The following is a 16,956-nucleotide window of genomic DNA, read 5'->3' on the forward strand; positions in this document are numbered from 1 at the left end:
CAATATTCTTCCAACAATATTAGAAATCTCTAAAAAGGGTAATTTCAACAACAGAAAGTTTAGACAGAAGACAATACATCATTTTTGTTACATAACTGGAAAAGGAAGGGAAAGACAAATCTACAGTTCCAATTAAATATAAACATTTTGTTCTAACTAGGCAAGAGCAAAACAAGTTCCTTTTTTTCTTCCCTCCTTGTTTTTCATTTGCAATCCTTAGTTTCTGCCAATATTGCTGTATTACTACTGGTACTACATGTTAGATTAAGACATAAAATAGTCTACTTATTAATTATGAGTGCCACACGTTTGGTTTTTTTTAGTGTTTTTCTGTTAAAAATATGTGCACCCTCTTCCCAAAATCAAGTAAATACTTCTTTGTCACTTCCAGATTTGGAATCAGGTCAATGTTTATTTTGGTCACAAACAGCTGAGTGCAACAACGGCCTGACATTTTTCAAATCAAAGGGGAGAGTACTAAAATACAAAGCACCATGAAACTCCCCCTCAAGGGTTTTCGGAGGCATTTCAGCAGAGGAAGCAACATCTGTTATGAAGACTATTATCATTTAAAATCAGTAGTGGAACATTCTGCCTGCGTCAGTCTCAGTAATCCCTTTTAAGAACAGAGCAATATTATTCAGTTTTAATTCCTCCCCAGTCAAAACCAAAACATAGGAAGTAAAAATAATACATCACTCTTGTAGAAGAAGCCAAACTATAAGCTAAATTCATATGGAATTTAGTAGGGTAAAACCAAACTACTCAGATTCCAGTATATCACTTTGTACTACATTCAGTATCAGTGAGTTTCAGTAGCTGAGAAAAAATCACTTTCAGACATTAAACCAGTCCCAACATGACTCTTCTTGGAATGTACAAACATTAGACTCTAATTTACAAGCTGCAATTCCTATGCAAGGACTAAAGAACAGAAAAGTATCTAATTGGCATTTATTCTCTGCTTCAATATATCTCCTTAAATCAGGGGGCATTAGCCTGGGCATCAGTGATACAGAAAAGATCTGAACTTACTGGGTTGTAGTTCACGCTTTTAATAAAGCCAGAATGCGTTTTAGTTATCATAAAACATTTTACAGCGTAAGCAGTATCCACAGTGGCAAGGGACATTTCACCTATGGTTGCAACCACAACTACTAAAGAGGACAAACCTGGTGAAATCATCTCTATCACACCTAAAAATCAATAATTATGCATTCATCACTTCTGCTTTTGTCTGCACTAGATAAAACCACTCAGGAGAAAGCTTAGTAGTCTGTTTCATCCCTAGTTGCTTTATATCTAAACTAAAATCTACGCAAAAGGAAAACAAAAAACCCACAAGACTTCTTCCATGCCCCTCTACAAGTCTTTCAATTATATACAAATTTGAGTTACCCACCTAGCATCAAGTATAGTGCGTGTGAAATAGCGAAGGTACTTGAAAATGGACATTGAATCTTGCAGTTTTAAGATTTCCTCTTCTTTGTATTTAAAAAGTGCCAGGGCAAATCGGAATATTACCTGATAAAGACACATACAATGTTTGGTTCTTTATAAGAACAGAATGAGTGGATTCTCATTTGACACTGAGTTTATAATGAAGTGTCACAGTTCTTACACAATTTCTGTAATACAATTTTTATATCTTTTCAATACTTCTACCTTCTGCCTCCTTCATTTAAGCTTTCTTTTTACAGAAGTAGCTATCATTTTGATATAATTACTTAACAGGGATTGACAGCTGCATATAAGAATAAACAGCTTTATCTCCAAAAGTAAAAAAAAATAAAAAATATAGCAGGCAGCAAAAGGAAAACACTTCGCATTCAGAATTCTTCCATGTAACCCGAGTTTTTAACTTGCAGAATACAGACAAAATGGAGAATGTTTTGACTGGTTATTCATGCACATCTCCTCCCCTTTTTTTCCTACCAGTAATTTTAACTGATGGGATTCTTATGGAAGAACCTTCCCCCACCTGGCACTCAGTAACACCACAGTATTGTTACTAGTTAACAATGGAAGAAGTTTAGCTCATTCAGTTCACCTTTGGTCCCTCATATAGGAAGGAGTCCCAGATTTTAAAAAGGATGTCGCTCACCACACTGTCCACAAATACCACAAGAAACCAGTTGAAAGTTATAAGAGTATAGTCAACTTTGTACTGTTCAAAATGAGCATGCAGTCGTGGAAGCTTCTCACTCATTAAATCCTTGAATACTCGCTGATCAACCTGAAGAGATGACAAATACTACATTATTGCTCCTGATGTTGAACATGTCAGGCTGTTACTAATCTGTAAGCACAAGCTTTCAAGGGCTAACGAGGAAACCTAAGACTGTCTAGTTAGCATTTCTAAGCTAGATCCACCCAAAACAAAAGTGGTAACCCCAATGTACACCACTTATGCTGACACAATCTTTTGCTTCTCAATTCACCCCATGTCACAGGGCTCCTCCCATGCAGATGTCGTGTTCCTACTCTAGGTCACTATTGCTGCACTGGTGCAGGAGCACTGGAGCAGAGAATAAGCTGCATCATACTAGAGAATCATCGGGATGCAGGAGTGCTATAGCATATACTACTTGCAGTACTACGACATGCATTCTTACTCCCACTCTCCCACAGAGCCCATACCCACATACCTACTCACCTACTCCCCAATTCTAAGGAAAGAAGTGACAAATCACCTCAGTCAATGGCATGAATCAGAAGAGGGCTTAAAGACTGGAGCTCCAAGCAGGTCACTGAATACTTTTTTCAGTGTTAGGAGTCCTTGTTCAAGCAAGGGCCCTGGTGCCTGGAACTCACCTCTGAATGCAACACATCTCCCAGAAAGGTCTATCAGACAATTTTAGAGGAGTCTTTTACTGGCTGCAGTTTACAGCACTACACAGCACATACCTGTGATCCTAGCAATGTCTTAGTATAATAATCACGAGGCATGAAAACTTCCACTATTGTTACTAGACACCAAAAAGCATCTTCCTGTTCCAAGTACAGAAGTGCGATTGCTACCAATCTGAAAACAGAGTTTATTTGGAGAAAAAGATTATTATAGTATTCATATAGTATCACAAAATGTACTAAGAATAATAACAATAGAGCCTTTATCTATGCTGAACAGAAACAAATACATTAACAGCAGAGTGCTAAACAACAAAACTATTAACGAAGTTTAAGATGGGGCAATGCCATGTCTTCTCAGCCACACTAAGCATTTATCTTCAGTTAAATGAAAAAAAGAGATAAAGGCAAAACCAAAGTGATTTGCTAGAAGCCCCTTTTCTGGCAGCATTCCTGGCTTTCCTGCTTCCAGCGAATATAATGAAATGAAAAAAACAAACAAACCAGATAAGTCGTCCATGTTTCTGAGAGCTGTTTGAGTGTGAAAGGTTACCTGCAATATATTTCTCCAAGTAAACTTGTTTTGTTCCTGTAAGCAAGAGGAGCTGTAACATCAACTGTTTCTCATGTTACGTAGCATAATAAGGTGATCAGACTTTAAAAGTTGGACAATATCTAAAAGAGGACGATATCTAATTTGCTTTTAACTTCTGCAAGCATATCCAAATGCAGGATTATTTACAGTAAACACAACAATTTTCCAGGAGAAAATAACGCTGCACAAAAGTTCAAATTTACCAAAACCACTTCTAACGCTTTCTAGTCACGTGTTGCTCCAAGATTGCAACAGCTATGTATAAATACTAAAAATACATGCTTACTTACAGAACATAACCAGTTAGTGATGAATATTCAAAGACAAGGAATACTTCTTATTACATTATTCACCATCTCTATTGCTGCTACCGCTGCCACTACCACCTCTACATTATTCACTGCCTTCATTTTACTACTTCTTCAGAGCAGTTTGAAATGATAAAGCTGCTCTAGTTCAAGTCTTCTACTCTATTCTAATACATAAATTAAGACACAAATTTACATCTATAGTATTATATCATGGGGATGAAGAGGGGTATTAGATTAACACATCTGCTTCATGTAACATCTCCTTTTACCACAGATCTCAAAGTATCAAAAACAAATTTAGCAAACACCAACTGTAATGATTTAAATTTTTTCTTAATATTGTAACAAGAATCACCCTAACATTGACTACTGAAACTCTGATTGAAGACAGACTGAGGGAAATGCTGAAATTTGTGGCCCTAACAGTAGAAAAAGCTTTCAAGCATTTATTTCTACTTGTCTAAAAAAGCAAAAACCAAATTCTTGCATGCAAAAGCAAAAGTATGCCCTACAATTAAGATGAAGACAATGCAAAACTATATTTAAGTAGCCCATTTCTTATGTGAGTTAATGTCAGTTCCAGTTCTTTGACCAGACTGATTTTAAAAGTTTCATGATCCAGGCCTTCTGATTTTTTAAATTGCTTTAAAAAAAGTGATGATTATTTGTTTATTAAAGCATTATAAATTATGAACATACAACTCGTAAGGCAAATCGCTGTCCAAAACCACATTACTGTACATTTTATTTGAAAGGCTCATTAAGTATTTCACTGCAAGGTTACAATTCAAGATTTGTAAAATCTTACCTGTTGAGCCCCTGACAATATCCTATATCAGGATTTCTCCACGAAAATGCCAGCAACACATTTCGCAGCTTCTGGATCCCTTCGCATGTCGGGGAAGAATAATGTTTGTTGTTTGGCAAAGTTCTCAAGAGATCCAACTCGATTTGTTTAGATGCGGGATTCTGTTTTTCCAGAGCATTTTGAAGCAAGGTTTGGAAGTAGCCAGGAGCAGTACTGTCCTTGAATTTTTTAACATGGAGATTGACACACCATTTCCACATCTTGGAACGGTGTTCATGTGGAATTCCAGATCGAATAAGATTCTTTAGTTCTAGGCAGCGTATCATCTCTCTATTCATTGTGCTTGCAAGATAGTTTTCCCATTTTACTCCTGTGGAGATCTCTCTGTTTTCACTGAGAGAAAGAGATCTCAGGTCCAAAGCTCGTGATTTTGCTACTAGTTTCTCCTCATCATCATCCTCTGGGACAGTCTGAAAACCATATATATCATACTCACTGAAATGGAGGGAAGAAGAAAAAAAAAGGCTTTAAAAAAATGTGTTCAGTAGCCCTGAGACTCTCAAGTTCCCAACCTAAGGTTACTTCAAACATCCCTTGAGCCACTCACCAGAGTTTGAAATTCAACAATTATTATTTTAACATTTCTCTAAAGTGTAGCCTTTATTTAATAACTACTTTTGTCATCCCATAAACAAAAGATTGTGTCCATATTGCAATATATATCACACTAAGTTATCTAAGAACACGGTCAAGTTCCAAAAAACCCATCTTTTCAGTAGCTCACCCTCAGCAGTTATATTGCAGCATGTGAGTCCTAGTTTCATACTATATCTCAAATAAAGCAATAAATACATTTAGATAGCCAAAAGGAGTTAATGATAATACTGTAATTCATGACTGGAACTATAACAACAACTCTGAATTCTATTTATTTTAAAAAGACCAAATTACCTGACCAGGTGTGGTTTGAAAAATGCTTGTTCTGGTTGTTCACTAGTTTCTGCCTTCAACGCATCTTCAAGTAACTGTGTGATGACCTCACGAGCAGGACCCTGCTCCTCAGAACAAACAGGAGTTTTCATTTCTTGAAGTAAGATCAAATATTTACTTTCGATCTGACAGAGTTTGGCTTCCAAGCTAGTATACTGCAGAAAACAATATGCAATAATTAAGTCTCCAGAAACTTACTTAGCATTACACTTCTTAAAATCTAGTTCCATATTATTGGATGAGTTTATGTTGCTTAGAAACTTGGAAGACAAGGAAAGTCAGCTTTACTTGCATATTCTTGTAGCATCAGAAAGCATAAAGCAACCCTTTATGTTTGGAAAACAAAAACTATACATAAATTCTATTACACTACTGTAAAATTCTCTATATCAAGTACTTGGGAAAGAAACCTCAGATAGTAGTTTCTTTTTACAGAGTCTTTTAAGACAATAGAAGACCACAGATTTTATCCACATGTAGTTTCACACGCACAAAATCTGAATAAACTTTAATTCTCATTATATTGTATGAAGTACAAACCTACCATTTTGTTCTCCTAAACTAAATGCTTTAGTCTATGCATGTTTAAACAAAAATAACTTAAATGGCACTTAGAAGATATGAGTTATGCAACTGTCTGTAGGAATTGGAAACACACATCTCCATGCCAAAAATGCAGCATTTAGACCCAGATACTATGCACATTGTTTCCAAAAATATAAAAGCGAACACTACAAATCATAGTTAGAGGTATCTTGCCTTAGCTACAGATGTGAAAGTTCTACCTAGCTCCAGGCAATAAAAATCTTCATTATTTACCTCCAACTTCTTTACACTCAAATTAATCTAAACTTTGGACACCTGTTTCTGTAAATTCACCATAGGATAGTCATCATTTGTGTTCAAAAGTAAAAGGTTTACTTGGTGATATACCAAATCTTTACACAGCCTTTTGCATACCTAAAGAAAATTACTATAGCCTTAATTCTAAAGAGACAGGTTTTCAGAAATACACATGCCTGTATTCACAGGCTGGCAAAAGGCTCCACTGGTAAAAATGATTTGGAAGTCAATTAATTTTTCAAGTATCCATTCAGAAAAATTAATCTCTAGGGACTGCGTTTGGGGGAGATTTTAAAATTAATCTATCACATTCAATACATTGCAATTAATTCCATTTCTGTTCCACAGTTATGTTCCCTGTGTGGATTTACAGCCCAATTTTCAAAAACTGCTTCAAAAAATGCCAAAATGAAAACACGTTACGTTAGTCTGACCTTTGCCTGCCATTCTCTCTCTCTTGCTTCTGCATTTCTTCGTAGAGCAGAAAGTTCCAAAATCTCCTTATTTAAAAATTTATTCTGGGTCTTATAACCCTGAAGATTGTCCTGTTGATAAAAAAAAAAAAAGCAAACTGGACTTTTAATAAAAACATCTTACAAACAGCAAACGCCTACCAGCAAAAAGTATACCCTAGAATACAGAAAAAAACATCTACTATAGGACTTAAAACTATCAGAAGTTTAAAAAATATTATATTTAGCTCTCATGTAAGTCAAACACACATGCCAAATATGAGCACAGAGGTGTACAAGTCAGTGCTGTACCTCACTTGCACTCCTTTCACTGCTGCACACCTGGCAGAAGGCAGCTGGTTGCTGCTTCCTACCATGAGGTGGACCCAGGCCTGTGAAGCTGCCCCAGCAATGGACCTGCTGCACACACCAGGTATCACCATGCTGCACATCAGCCAGAAGCACAGAACATGCAATACAAAGATGAGCAGAAAAGGCCCCTTGGGTTTTCGTTATCCTCATCACTCCTCATTTAAAGTAGAGCTTTGATGTCTGCCTCCATATCAGAATAGGATTCCTTAGCAAGCCTTCTTGCCTAATCCACTCAGCTCCAGGCTACATTACTACCTCTGGAACCTGAGGCTGTGAGATGAAGTAACGTTGGTGCTCGTCCAACAACTATTTTACTACCACACTCCATAGCATCCATAAGCTTTGGTCTGCTTCCTGTCAAGACCATTGATTTGTAGTTTCAATTTTATTTTCTAAAACAACAACGTTGATCAATTTGGAACACAACATTTATCCAAAGACAAGAAAGCATGTTTAGAACAAAGTGGGTAACGTCAGTAACTCCATTAAGAACTTCTCATACCCTCACTGATGTAGGTTAGAGGAGAAAAATAAACACATTGATAACATCTGGAGCAGTAAAGCAGGTTTTTATACTCCTCCTCCTTTTTTCTCCTCAGAGCTTTTCTTTGCCATTCCACATGTGCTGTTTTCTCACTTTTTGTATTTAAGAAAATGTAAAAAAAAAAACCCACAACAAAACAAGTTTTCTGGTTGTTTTCCTCCATGCTTACATTTTCCTCTTACCCTTACTTTTTCCTGTTCCTGTGATTATTTCTCACACCACTCCTCCTTCACATCAATGCTTAAATTACTCAAAGTATAGGACACTGTACTCTAGATGTACAGATCAATATAAAAATCCTGTTTAGATCGCCACATAAAACAGTTCAAAGTGTAGATTCCAAGCAGAGAAAGCCTCAGTTGATGAGTATCTTGGAGAACTGCTGTAGTGATCTCCTCAAACAGTATAGCAGACTAGAAAGCAGTTTTTATAGGGAGTAGAGATTCCCTTATCCATCAAGACAGAGACATTGCTCTTACTTTTAGTCTGTCCAGTTCCTGTAGTTCCTTATTAGTACAGGTTACCATGGAAGAGTTTATTGCTCCACTTTGAGAGTATGTATTGTCCTCACATTCGCTGAGCTGACGAGAGAGTTTCATGATCACTTCATCTTTCGCTTGAATAGTTTCCATCAACATACCCAGCTGCTCATTGAGTTCTCCAACTTTACATTTCAGATTCTTTACTTCCTGTTGGAGACTATCCTTTTCCAGGTTTAATTTTTCAAGCTGATTGTTAAGACCTAAAATCTGGTCATCTTTTTGGTGCAACAGCTCTAATTTGCCTTTGGGAACCCCCTCACAAAGACGACTTGTGAAATATTTATCATATTGGGAAGAACGGACTGTTTGCTGCAGAAGTCGCACAAGCTCCTGAGAATTTAGAACAAAAACAAAACAAACAGCATTGTAATAAAATTTTAAGTTTCAAAAAGTTTTATAACTTAGAAATCTAACATCAAAGAAAAGAAAGTTTTGGAATGGGTTTTGCATCTTAATCATCAGACTATAATAGACTTCATGGTCATGTTTTATGGAAAAAAGCAAACACACGACATGATTTTTAGCAGGCAAACACCTTACAATGTCTGGCTTATACAGATGGCTTAGACATCTTTCACTAAGCTAAAGATCATTCCTAAAAATGCTACAATAGGTGAAAAAAATAGTTGACAGCTGTGGCCCAGCAGTTACTTAGAAGCTAATAAAGGCTTACTTGTAAGAGCCCTGTAGTAAGAAGATAAATAAGAAGAAGGTTTAAGCACAAAAAACCCCAGGTGAACATTACAGAAAAGTAAAAGATTACTAAGTGTTCTCTTCTTTAACAGATGCAGATCAAATAAAAGGAGAAAGAAAATACATGCTGCTTTGCTGAAAACAAAGCTATTGGAGGGATGTTTAGAAAAATCCTACTACAGAATCTTACCAAAGTAATTCACTGCCATGCCACAAGGGAGAAAAGGTGTTTGTGGTCTTTTCAAGAGACAGCTTTGAAGGCTCTGAACTAAAACTTTTCTTTGCATCTATCTTAAAATCAATCTAAAAACTTTAACATTTTCATCTTCTCTCACACTAAAAAAAGACAAGCATCTTTGCTCATGGGATTGCATAGATCCTGGACAATTACAGCATTTATTCACTTCCATAAAAGACATGTTTTATTCGGTGAACCATGGGTACACATGCATAAGAGAGGCTAATTTTTAAGGCAGTTTCAATGAAAGTAAAGTCCTACTTGGTTGGTTGCTGGAATGAGATCCTACTATGACTTTAAAGAATTGAAGGCTGTAACAGGCAAATAAGCCAAAATGAAATTGAAAAGAAAAGAAATACTGTAAAGAGTTTGCTTTAGCTACTAACAGAAGCTCTCCAAAAGATGAACTATGAAAGAATTGCTAAAACGAAGAAAAACCCACCACCAAAAAAAATCTAACAAATCCCAAACAGAAAACTGAAAAACTGAAAAATAAATTCAAAATCAAAAACCATACACAATAAGATATTCCAGATCAACAATAAACATGAAGAAAGTGAGAAGAAGCAAACTGCTCACAAATCTCACTGATCTGGATTATTACCCTCCCTGTTTCCCACATCTGGTTAATAGTTTAACACAGAGAAACTCTGGGAAAGTAAGTTTAACTCTAGAACCATTTGTAATACTTAAATGAAACTGGTTTTTAATTTTTTTAATAGTTTTCTGACACTAATTAAGAATGAAGGATGAAAAATAGGAACTATTTTTATGGAATTCCTGAAAATTTGAGCGCTTAATCTGTAAGACTTGAGAAATCAAAGATATGCCTAGAATTATTCACTGGTCTTGATGCTGCCAAGCTCTAACAGATTTGGTTTTGTTTACCCATAACAAAAGTGAACAGCAAAGAGCTGGGTCTACAGTGTGAAATATTAAGCTGTAATCTTTAGAGAGGTCTGGGAAAAAAACCTTGCATTTTGAAGAAAACGTTTGGAGAAACTACATTTTTTTTCCTTCCTTCATTGTGCTTTAACATCTTTCAGGTATTAATGCTACTGGACTGAACTTGTAACAATTACCAAATAGATGATTATTTCGTGGCCAAAGTTCAGTGACAACTGGCCATTCTACTTATGAAAAATAACAACAGAGACTGCTAACATACATGCCAAGAGCCACAACTTAGCAGAGAATCCAAAACAACAGTGACATGCATGATAGAACATCTTGCCTGTAAGCAAGAGCTGCAGAACAGGTTACCAATTCCTATTAACTCTCCAAAAAGGTAAAGTACAATATAAAATTCTGCCCAGTCACCCAGGTTGTCAGTAAAACGTTCTGCTTGTGTGCTGCTGCCACTGATCACAACACTATATCTAGCACAGTATCAACAGTGAGAATATCTCTAAAGGTAGTAGTAAATACACAGATTGATGTTTAGGCCTAACATTTACAAAACCATTTGTGACAATGCAGACAGTTGGGGAAAAAAGAAAAAAAGAGACACAGAAATGAGAAGTCAGCTCCATTCCTTGACTCCTCTCCTCCAGAATTAAAGAAATCAAAGCACCAAGCAAACAAACAAAAAAAGAAAGGACTTGAAAGGAGAAGTCCCTCAGGAATTACAGGTACTAAATGCAAAGGAATTTGTCCTTATGTGCCAGGATCCTGGCAGGCACTGAGAAAGCTTTCTTCAGAGAATAAGGAAGATATATAACCCAAGTTACAAATACTGCAACAAATTAAAGCTTCGTTCAGCAATCTAATCTTCAGACATAAAACTTGGATCTTCATGTTTCAAGACTTGTTGTAAACAAGGTTCACTTAGCACCACTATTTTACAACATCTAACCAGCTTTTAAAGCAGATAGATGGCCATAAAGGGTAAACTCAAAATCACCTGTCAGACCCCTTGGCTTTTCTGAACTTGGCCTGAAGGCTTAATTACCTTTTGGCTCAAAAGATCTTTCTTTAGCTTTTCCAGCTCTTCTTGCTGGCTTTGATACTTCAGTTGCAGTTCAGAGACTAGTTTGTTGCCATTACCAGAACACCAGTCTGTTGGAGAAGAGTCACTGCTGTTCCGGCTTTTGCTTGATGCAATCATGTCCTTCAACGGGCGCCTTGTTTTGTGCGGAATGCGGCCAAAATCGAATGGAAAAGCTGAACTAGTCAGTCCTGCATAAAACAATTTCTTCTAGTTCAGTTCACTTTGTAAAAAGGCATTTCAGAGCATTCAGTTTTCCTTTTAAAAATATGCTCAATGACATGAGATTTCAAGCAGCATTTAAACAGCTCAATACAATAGTGTTAAACAGACCTCATTTTCCAAGTCATTTCCTTTGGTGGGAAAAGTATATAGCTCAAAGACTTCTCCCCTACCAGATAAAAGATCTAGCTCGTGAATTAATACTTGTGAAACAAGACATGAAGAGAACATCACAATTCATTACAGAAAAGGTACCCCTAACTACGGCAAAGTAAAACATGCTTAAAATACTTAAAAGCTCAGAAGTGATCAGAGCAAAAACATCACTGATATCACAGTATACCCTTCTTTCAAGAGGCACTCAGGGTACAGTTTCATGGTTTCACCACCATCTCTATAACCACAGAGTATTCTTAGAGAGAAGGATGTTCTCCAACAGATTAAATCACTTGGATATCAGCTCTTAAGCAGCTGTAAAAACGTCTTCACAAGGTCACTAAAGAGATTGGCCCAATGTGAGAACCAGTTATGATGCACAGATGAGCTATCCCTGCATATGCATCCCTACGTTTTTCCCCTTCTCAGAGGCAAGCCAATGTAACATGTATATACATATTTCAGAGGCTAAAGGCAGTTCTGCTTCAATAAGTGACACTCAACTGAGAGATCAAAAGCATTAACATTTTCCTTCATTCTGTGATTTGCAAACTCAAACGACAAAACTAGAGATAACATGCTCAGGGGAACCTGAAAGAGTGGATAACAAGGCTTCACACTTATTCTAGTTTATCTGAATAGAAGGGGACTCCAAACATCATCAGGAATTAATTTTTTTTAAATAATTTACAGATCTCTATAAGTGGTTTGTGAAGAAAACACAAGCTTTCACTTATGTCACAGAGACAGATATAACATAGTACACTATCCTGAAGAAGTAAGGCATCCACTCCCCTTCCTTCCTCTCACATCTACCTTTACTTCCTTCTGCCAGATGTTTCCTCTTTTCTTCTAAGGCCATCGAGTCCTCCAAGTCTTTTGGGGTTGGATCCAGCAATTCCCACTCTTCAGTGGTATAAAATATGCTCTTGCGGTTTTCGTTATTTCCTTTTCTTAAGGAGGACACTGAATTTCTGTGAGAAAGACAGCAGGAAAAGTGACAGATTTCTCAATTTTTCCTTATTTTTATGAAGGGGACAATCACTGCAGTTGAAACAGTGCAAACTAAAAATAAGCTAAAAACACAGACAAAACTAATACTAAACAAAATCTCAAAGCAAATAAAGCATATACTAGTAAATTTCTGATTCAAGAACAGAAATCTTGCTTTTCCAGGATATCAATATCTAGGAGATTAGTATATAGTCTTTTGTGTCATCCTCTGTTCTATCCTTGTTTTGACAGTATGAAAAAAATCACAACAAAATTATGAGGGTAATTGCCAAGAGTTACACAGAACAGCATGCAGTCAAAATGTATGTATGTTATCGTTGCATATTCTGGATTAATGACAAACTTGGGATCATCGGAGAGAACTGCTGTAGCTGAATTGCTGATGACAGACTTCTTAGCAGCTTCTCTTTCTTAAGGTGGAACATTGCTAATTATCTGCAAGAATATTTCAGAGGCAACCTCTAAATTCCAGACAGATAATTCAATAGAACAACAATACACTTCACTAGCAGGACAAAATTATCCTACTCAACTTCCCCTAAAACCATGATGCAATCAGAAATGTTAAGTCCACACTTACGTCCACGAGTATTAATGTAGCTCAGTAGCTACTGTGAAGTCTTTGTTCAACTAGAGGAGATTCTACATCAGTCCATGTGAATCAGTTCACTATTTTAGGTACGCAGTTGGAAAAATATTTAGTATCTCAGTATTTTCTACAGTTTGTATAAGACTGAGTGAAAGCATCTTTATGGCCTCCATCAGCCATATTCTTCTTACTCTTCAAACCTTAAGCAGAAAGTAATCCATACTACACCTTCAAGATCATTTGATGACCCAACCTAGACTCCCCACTTCACCAGAGATTTAACATCTGATCAAAGAGAGCTCTGGGCTTACCATTATCCAGTACAAAAATCCTATAGTTTGGTGAATTCATAAATAAACAAATATTATTTAAAAATAATTCCAAAGGTTATAATAAAAAGTATTTAAACAATTAATTTGTCAACTTGACAAAGATTTAATTATATTACACACTTAGTCTGCTTCCAGACAGAATCACAATTTCTGTTGGGGGCAGCCTCATTTGATTGTTCAGACTTTCCATTCAAACCAAATAGATCAAATTGGGTGATAACTGGCATATTTCCTAGGGCATTCAAATTAATAACTGTCACTTAACATCTCTATAGCTATTCTGTGCATAGTGACCAATCTCGTAGCATCCAACTCTACTGCCTGTTCTGCTCTTGCTCAATTTCCGTATTTAAAGCCTGACTGAACTTCCAGAAAACTTCTAGAAAAGCTTTTCCAGAAATGCTGTTGGGCCCATGAATAATCACAGCTGATGCTGAATTTTGTAAAGCTTTTGCATGGGATTGTTAAGGGCACTGCAGTAGCACTGCTGCATTGCTTTCTATTAGATAAAATATAGGTAGTTGAATTTAAGAACAACCAACAGTATTTATTTTCTGAAGCAGGACGTGACAAGTACAAACTACACAAGACTTGATGATATGACCTAATGATCCTATATTTTTAAATGTTTGGGGTTTAAATCTTGTTTCATGATTATTTATCTTGAGGTTACTATAATTCAGTGTGTTTCCAAGTCTACATTATGCATAGAGATACAAGTAGCCGACAGCATAAAGAAAACAACCCTAACCATCAGGCCTAAATGTCCACATATGCCAATCAGTATTCAAAAACAGACTTTAAAAAGTAGAAAATCATGTTTCAACTTTAGTTACCATAAAGATTCATGTGGCTTAACTCCAAGACACATTCCTCACTTCTCCCCCCAATTATTATTTCACTGCTGCTACCTAGGATACAAATGCAGTTGTTATAGCAATCGCTTCTCTGTTAAACACATCTTAAATGTGTTCAGGAAGAAGGATAAGTCTTTGATTAAGATATCCAGCAGATTCTTAACAAATACATGCTCTGTCAAGGTAGAGGAAACTCTGAAGTTTCAGTAACACCTTGATCTATCCTGTAAGACTAGGGTTAGAACTAGTCACAATCCAGTGATATTGTACAGTGTACACACATTCCAAAGGTCATCACATCCCACTCCTGCCCCAAACTGCATAGAATTGCTGAAGAACAGAGGAAAACAATTATTAACCATGACAATACTGCTGTTCGCATACTTACGCTATAATAGAGTTCTAAAATTTTAGTGGGGCTTTTTTCTTGCCACCAGCTTTTACAATCACACTACTGTCATTTTAATTTCCAAGAGTAATAACTAGCTTTCACTGTTACAGAAATATTAACAATCTTGTCCAGGATCTAGACAGAGGTCCAACACAACTAGCTGGGAACTTCTTGTGATACATAGTCAAAGAATGCAGTAAAAGAAGATCCCTTGTCAATCAAGAAGAGACAAATAAGATTGCATATGTTAAAATACAAGACTTCCATGATCATTTAATGTTTTTTCACACGAGTTCTGTTCAAAACAGTTTGAGCATAAATTAAATGAAGTTTGTGAGACGTAACGAGGAAGGCTGTGCAGGATTGAAGGAACAAAAGACATGGAGTGGAAGCAAGTAATAATGATCATATTTCTTACTGATGGAAAATAGATCAACATTAAGATGATACATGCTGTACCCTTCTGTGGTGCAGTCAAGGATAGCCATTAGAAGGAAAATTCACTTGTTCCTAATCAAACCTATGCTGAAGAAAATAGACCTTTCGTGTGAAAGCTGCTACTGACTCCAGTCTCGGAGCAAATTTACCTTAATAGATACCAGGAAGTTAAGTGACATTCCAGCTCAAAACAATCAGGGGTAATGACCATCCACAGCTTTTAAGACATGCCACTGCAAGGCCTACACTAATGTGAAAAAATTTGTCAGAGGTTCCAGCATATTACCACAGAGCTTCTGATAAGGTTGTCAGGCTCATATCCCAGTGATAAGAATATACGGGCAGAGATAATGCACAACTGTACACATCACACATGCTTTGGTTGCTGGCTCAACAAATTCTCTGCAAAATGACTTTTCAAAAGCCCAGAAGAGGATGTTTGAGCATTAAAAGCAATCCTGACCAAGATCATTTCCCAGTAGTATCAGCTCGTGGGGAGAATGCCTGCTTTAAAATTTAGAGCACATGGTGGCACTAGAGCACTCCCTACAAAAAACACCACTGAACTTCTTTTTTAAAAAAAACTGTTTGCAGATACAATAAATATTTTCCCAGGAACATTTTCACTGCAGCTGAATATCTCCAGAAAGAGTGGAATGGGGGAGGGCGGCATTCAGCCTTGAAGAACCTCATCACTAAGCTTTCTTACGTGTTTGTTCCTCGAGATCTGCAAGGACTCCAGGCTATTAGGATCACAGCTGCACAGAGAAAGGCCAATTCGTGAATACCATGCTACATTATCTGCTAGGCCACTGCCACCAGAAACAATTCCCTCCAACTAGAAATGCTTCTCAACCCACCATCCCACTGTTGCTTTTCTGCTCAGTTAGGAAGAAACATCGGTGCTTTCCAACCAGGCAACCATGAGCAGCTTACTCTGACACTGCTCTTCTAGCTAGACTTCCCTAAAGTAGATCACCTGCAAATAAGAAAAAAAAAAAAAACCAAACCACCAAAAAAACCCCACCCAAATTTTTAAAAGTCAGAAACACTTGTTTGAAGTATACAGGAATCCACCTAGCAGAAATTGTTTCATTTTCTTCTACTATAATCAAATTTAAGTTCTACCAAATCAAAGCAGCTGCACAAACCCAAGAAACCATACAAGACTGAGTTTAAACAGGACATACAGTAACAGGATTTAACATATTTCTTAATCTAACCATAAGATACTTTTCCTCAAACTTAAAATAACGGTCTACGCAGTAGTCTTAAAACAACAAAAAACCCAAAAACCAGAACACACTCAGTGACAACACTTTGTCACCTCTCAGGTCTCTGTACTTAACAGAAAAGCTTTAAAAGGAATCTGTTTAACTCAGCACTGCTGCTGAAAATGAACAACCTTTTACTTGAGGCTCAAAAAGGATGTGGTCTAGTTAACCAAAGCTACAGCTCTGCTTTGTGAACTCCTCTGTAATAGCACTGCAATGTTCTTTGAGTAGAAACAGGAGAACCATCTATGTGGGCAAAGTTTAAAAAGTTTTAGAAAGGAATGACAAAGAAAGTTGAAAACCATTAGGACAGCTTTCCTTAAAGCAATTAATATGAAAGAGTAAAGTCATTAAGAGTGAGAGGATAAGATGAGGTTTTGCTGTTGTTCAGAAGGGGACTACTACATTTTTGCTCAGGAATCCGAACTACATCAATTTCAAATCTGTCATGTGATTTT

General features: G+C 36.7%; 1 protein-coding gene across 1 annotated transcript in view; it reads right to left on the minus strand.

Moving 5' to 3' along the window:
- The window catches only part of TBC1D2B (TBC1 domain family member 2B), a 34,394-nt gene that overhangs the window by 5,191 nt on the left and 12,247 nt on the right, over positions 1 to 16,956 (minus strand). Inside the window, exons 4-12 of the mRNA XM_061999351.1 lie at positions 12,420 to 12,577; positions 11,190 to 11,416; positions 8,245 to 8,637; positions 6,832 to 6,942; positions 5,516 to 5,709; positions 4,565 to 5,059; positions 2,908 to 3,025; positions 2,051 to 2,236; positions 1,403 to 1,524 (exon numbers count right to left, since the gene is read on the minus strand). Coding sequence (XP_061855335.1) covers positions 1,403 to 1,524; positions 2,051 to 2,236; positions 2,908 to 3,025; positions 4,565 to 5,059; positions 5,516 to 5,709; positions 6,832 to 6,942; positions 8,245 to 8,637; positions 11,190 to 11,416; positions 12,420 to 12,577 — 2,004 coding nt within the window. The remainder of the gene's footprint in view (positions 1 to 1,402; positions 1,525 to 2,050; positions 2,237 to 2,907; positions 3,026 to 4,564; positions 5,060 to 5,515; positions 5,710 to 6,831; positions 6,943 to 8,244; positions 8,638 to 11,189; positions 11,417 to 12,419; positions 12,578 to 16,956) is intronic.

Source organism: Colius striatus, chromosome 7 (assembly GCF_028858725.1).
Source record: "Colius striatus isolate bColStr4 chromosome 7, bColStr4.1.hap1, whole genome shotgun sequence".
NCBI classification, from domain to species: domain Eukaryota; kingdom Metazoa; phylum Chordata; class Aves; order Coliiformes; family Coliidae; genus Colius; species Colius striatus.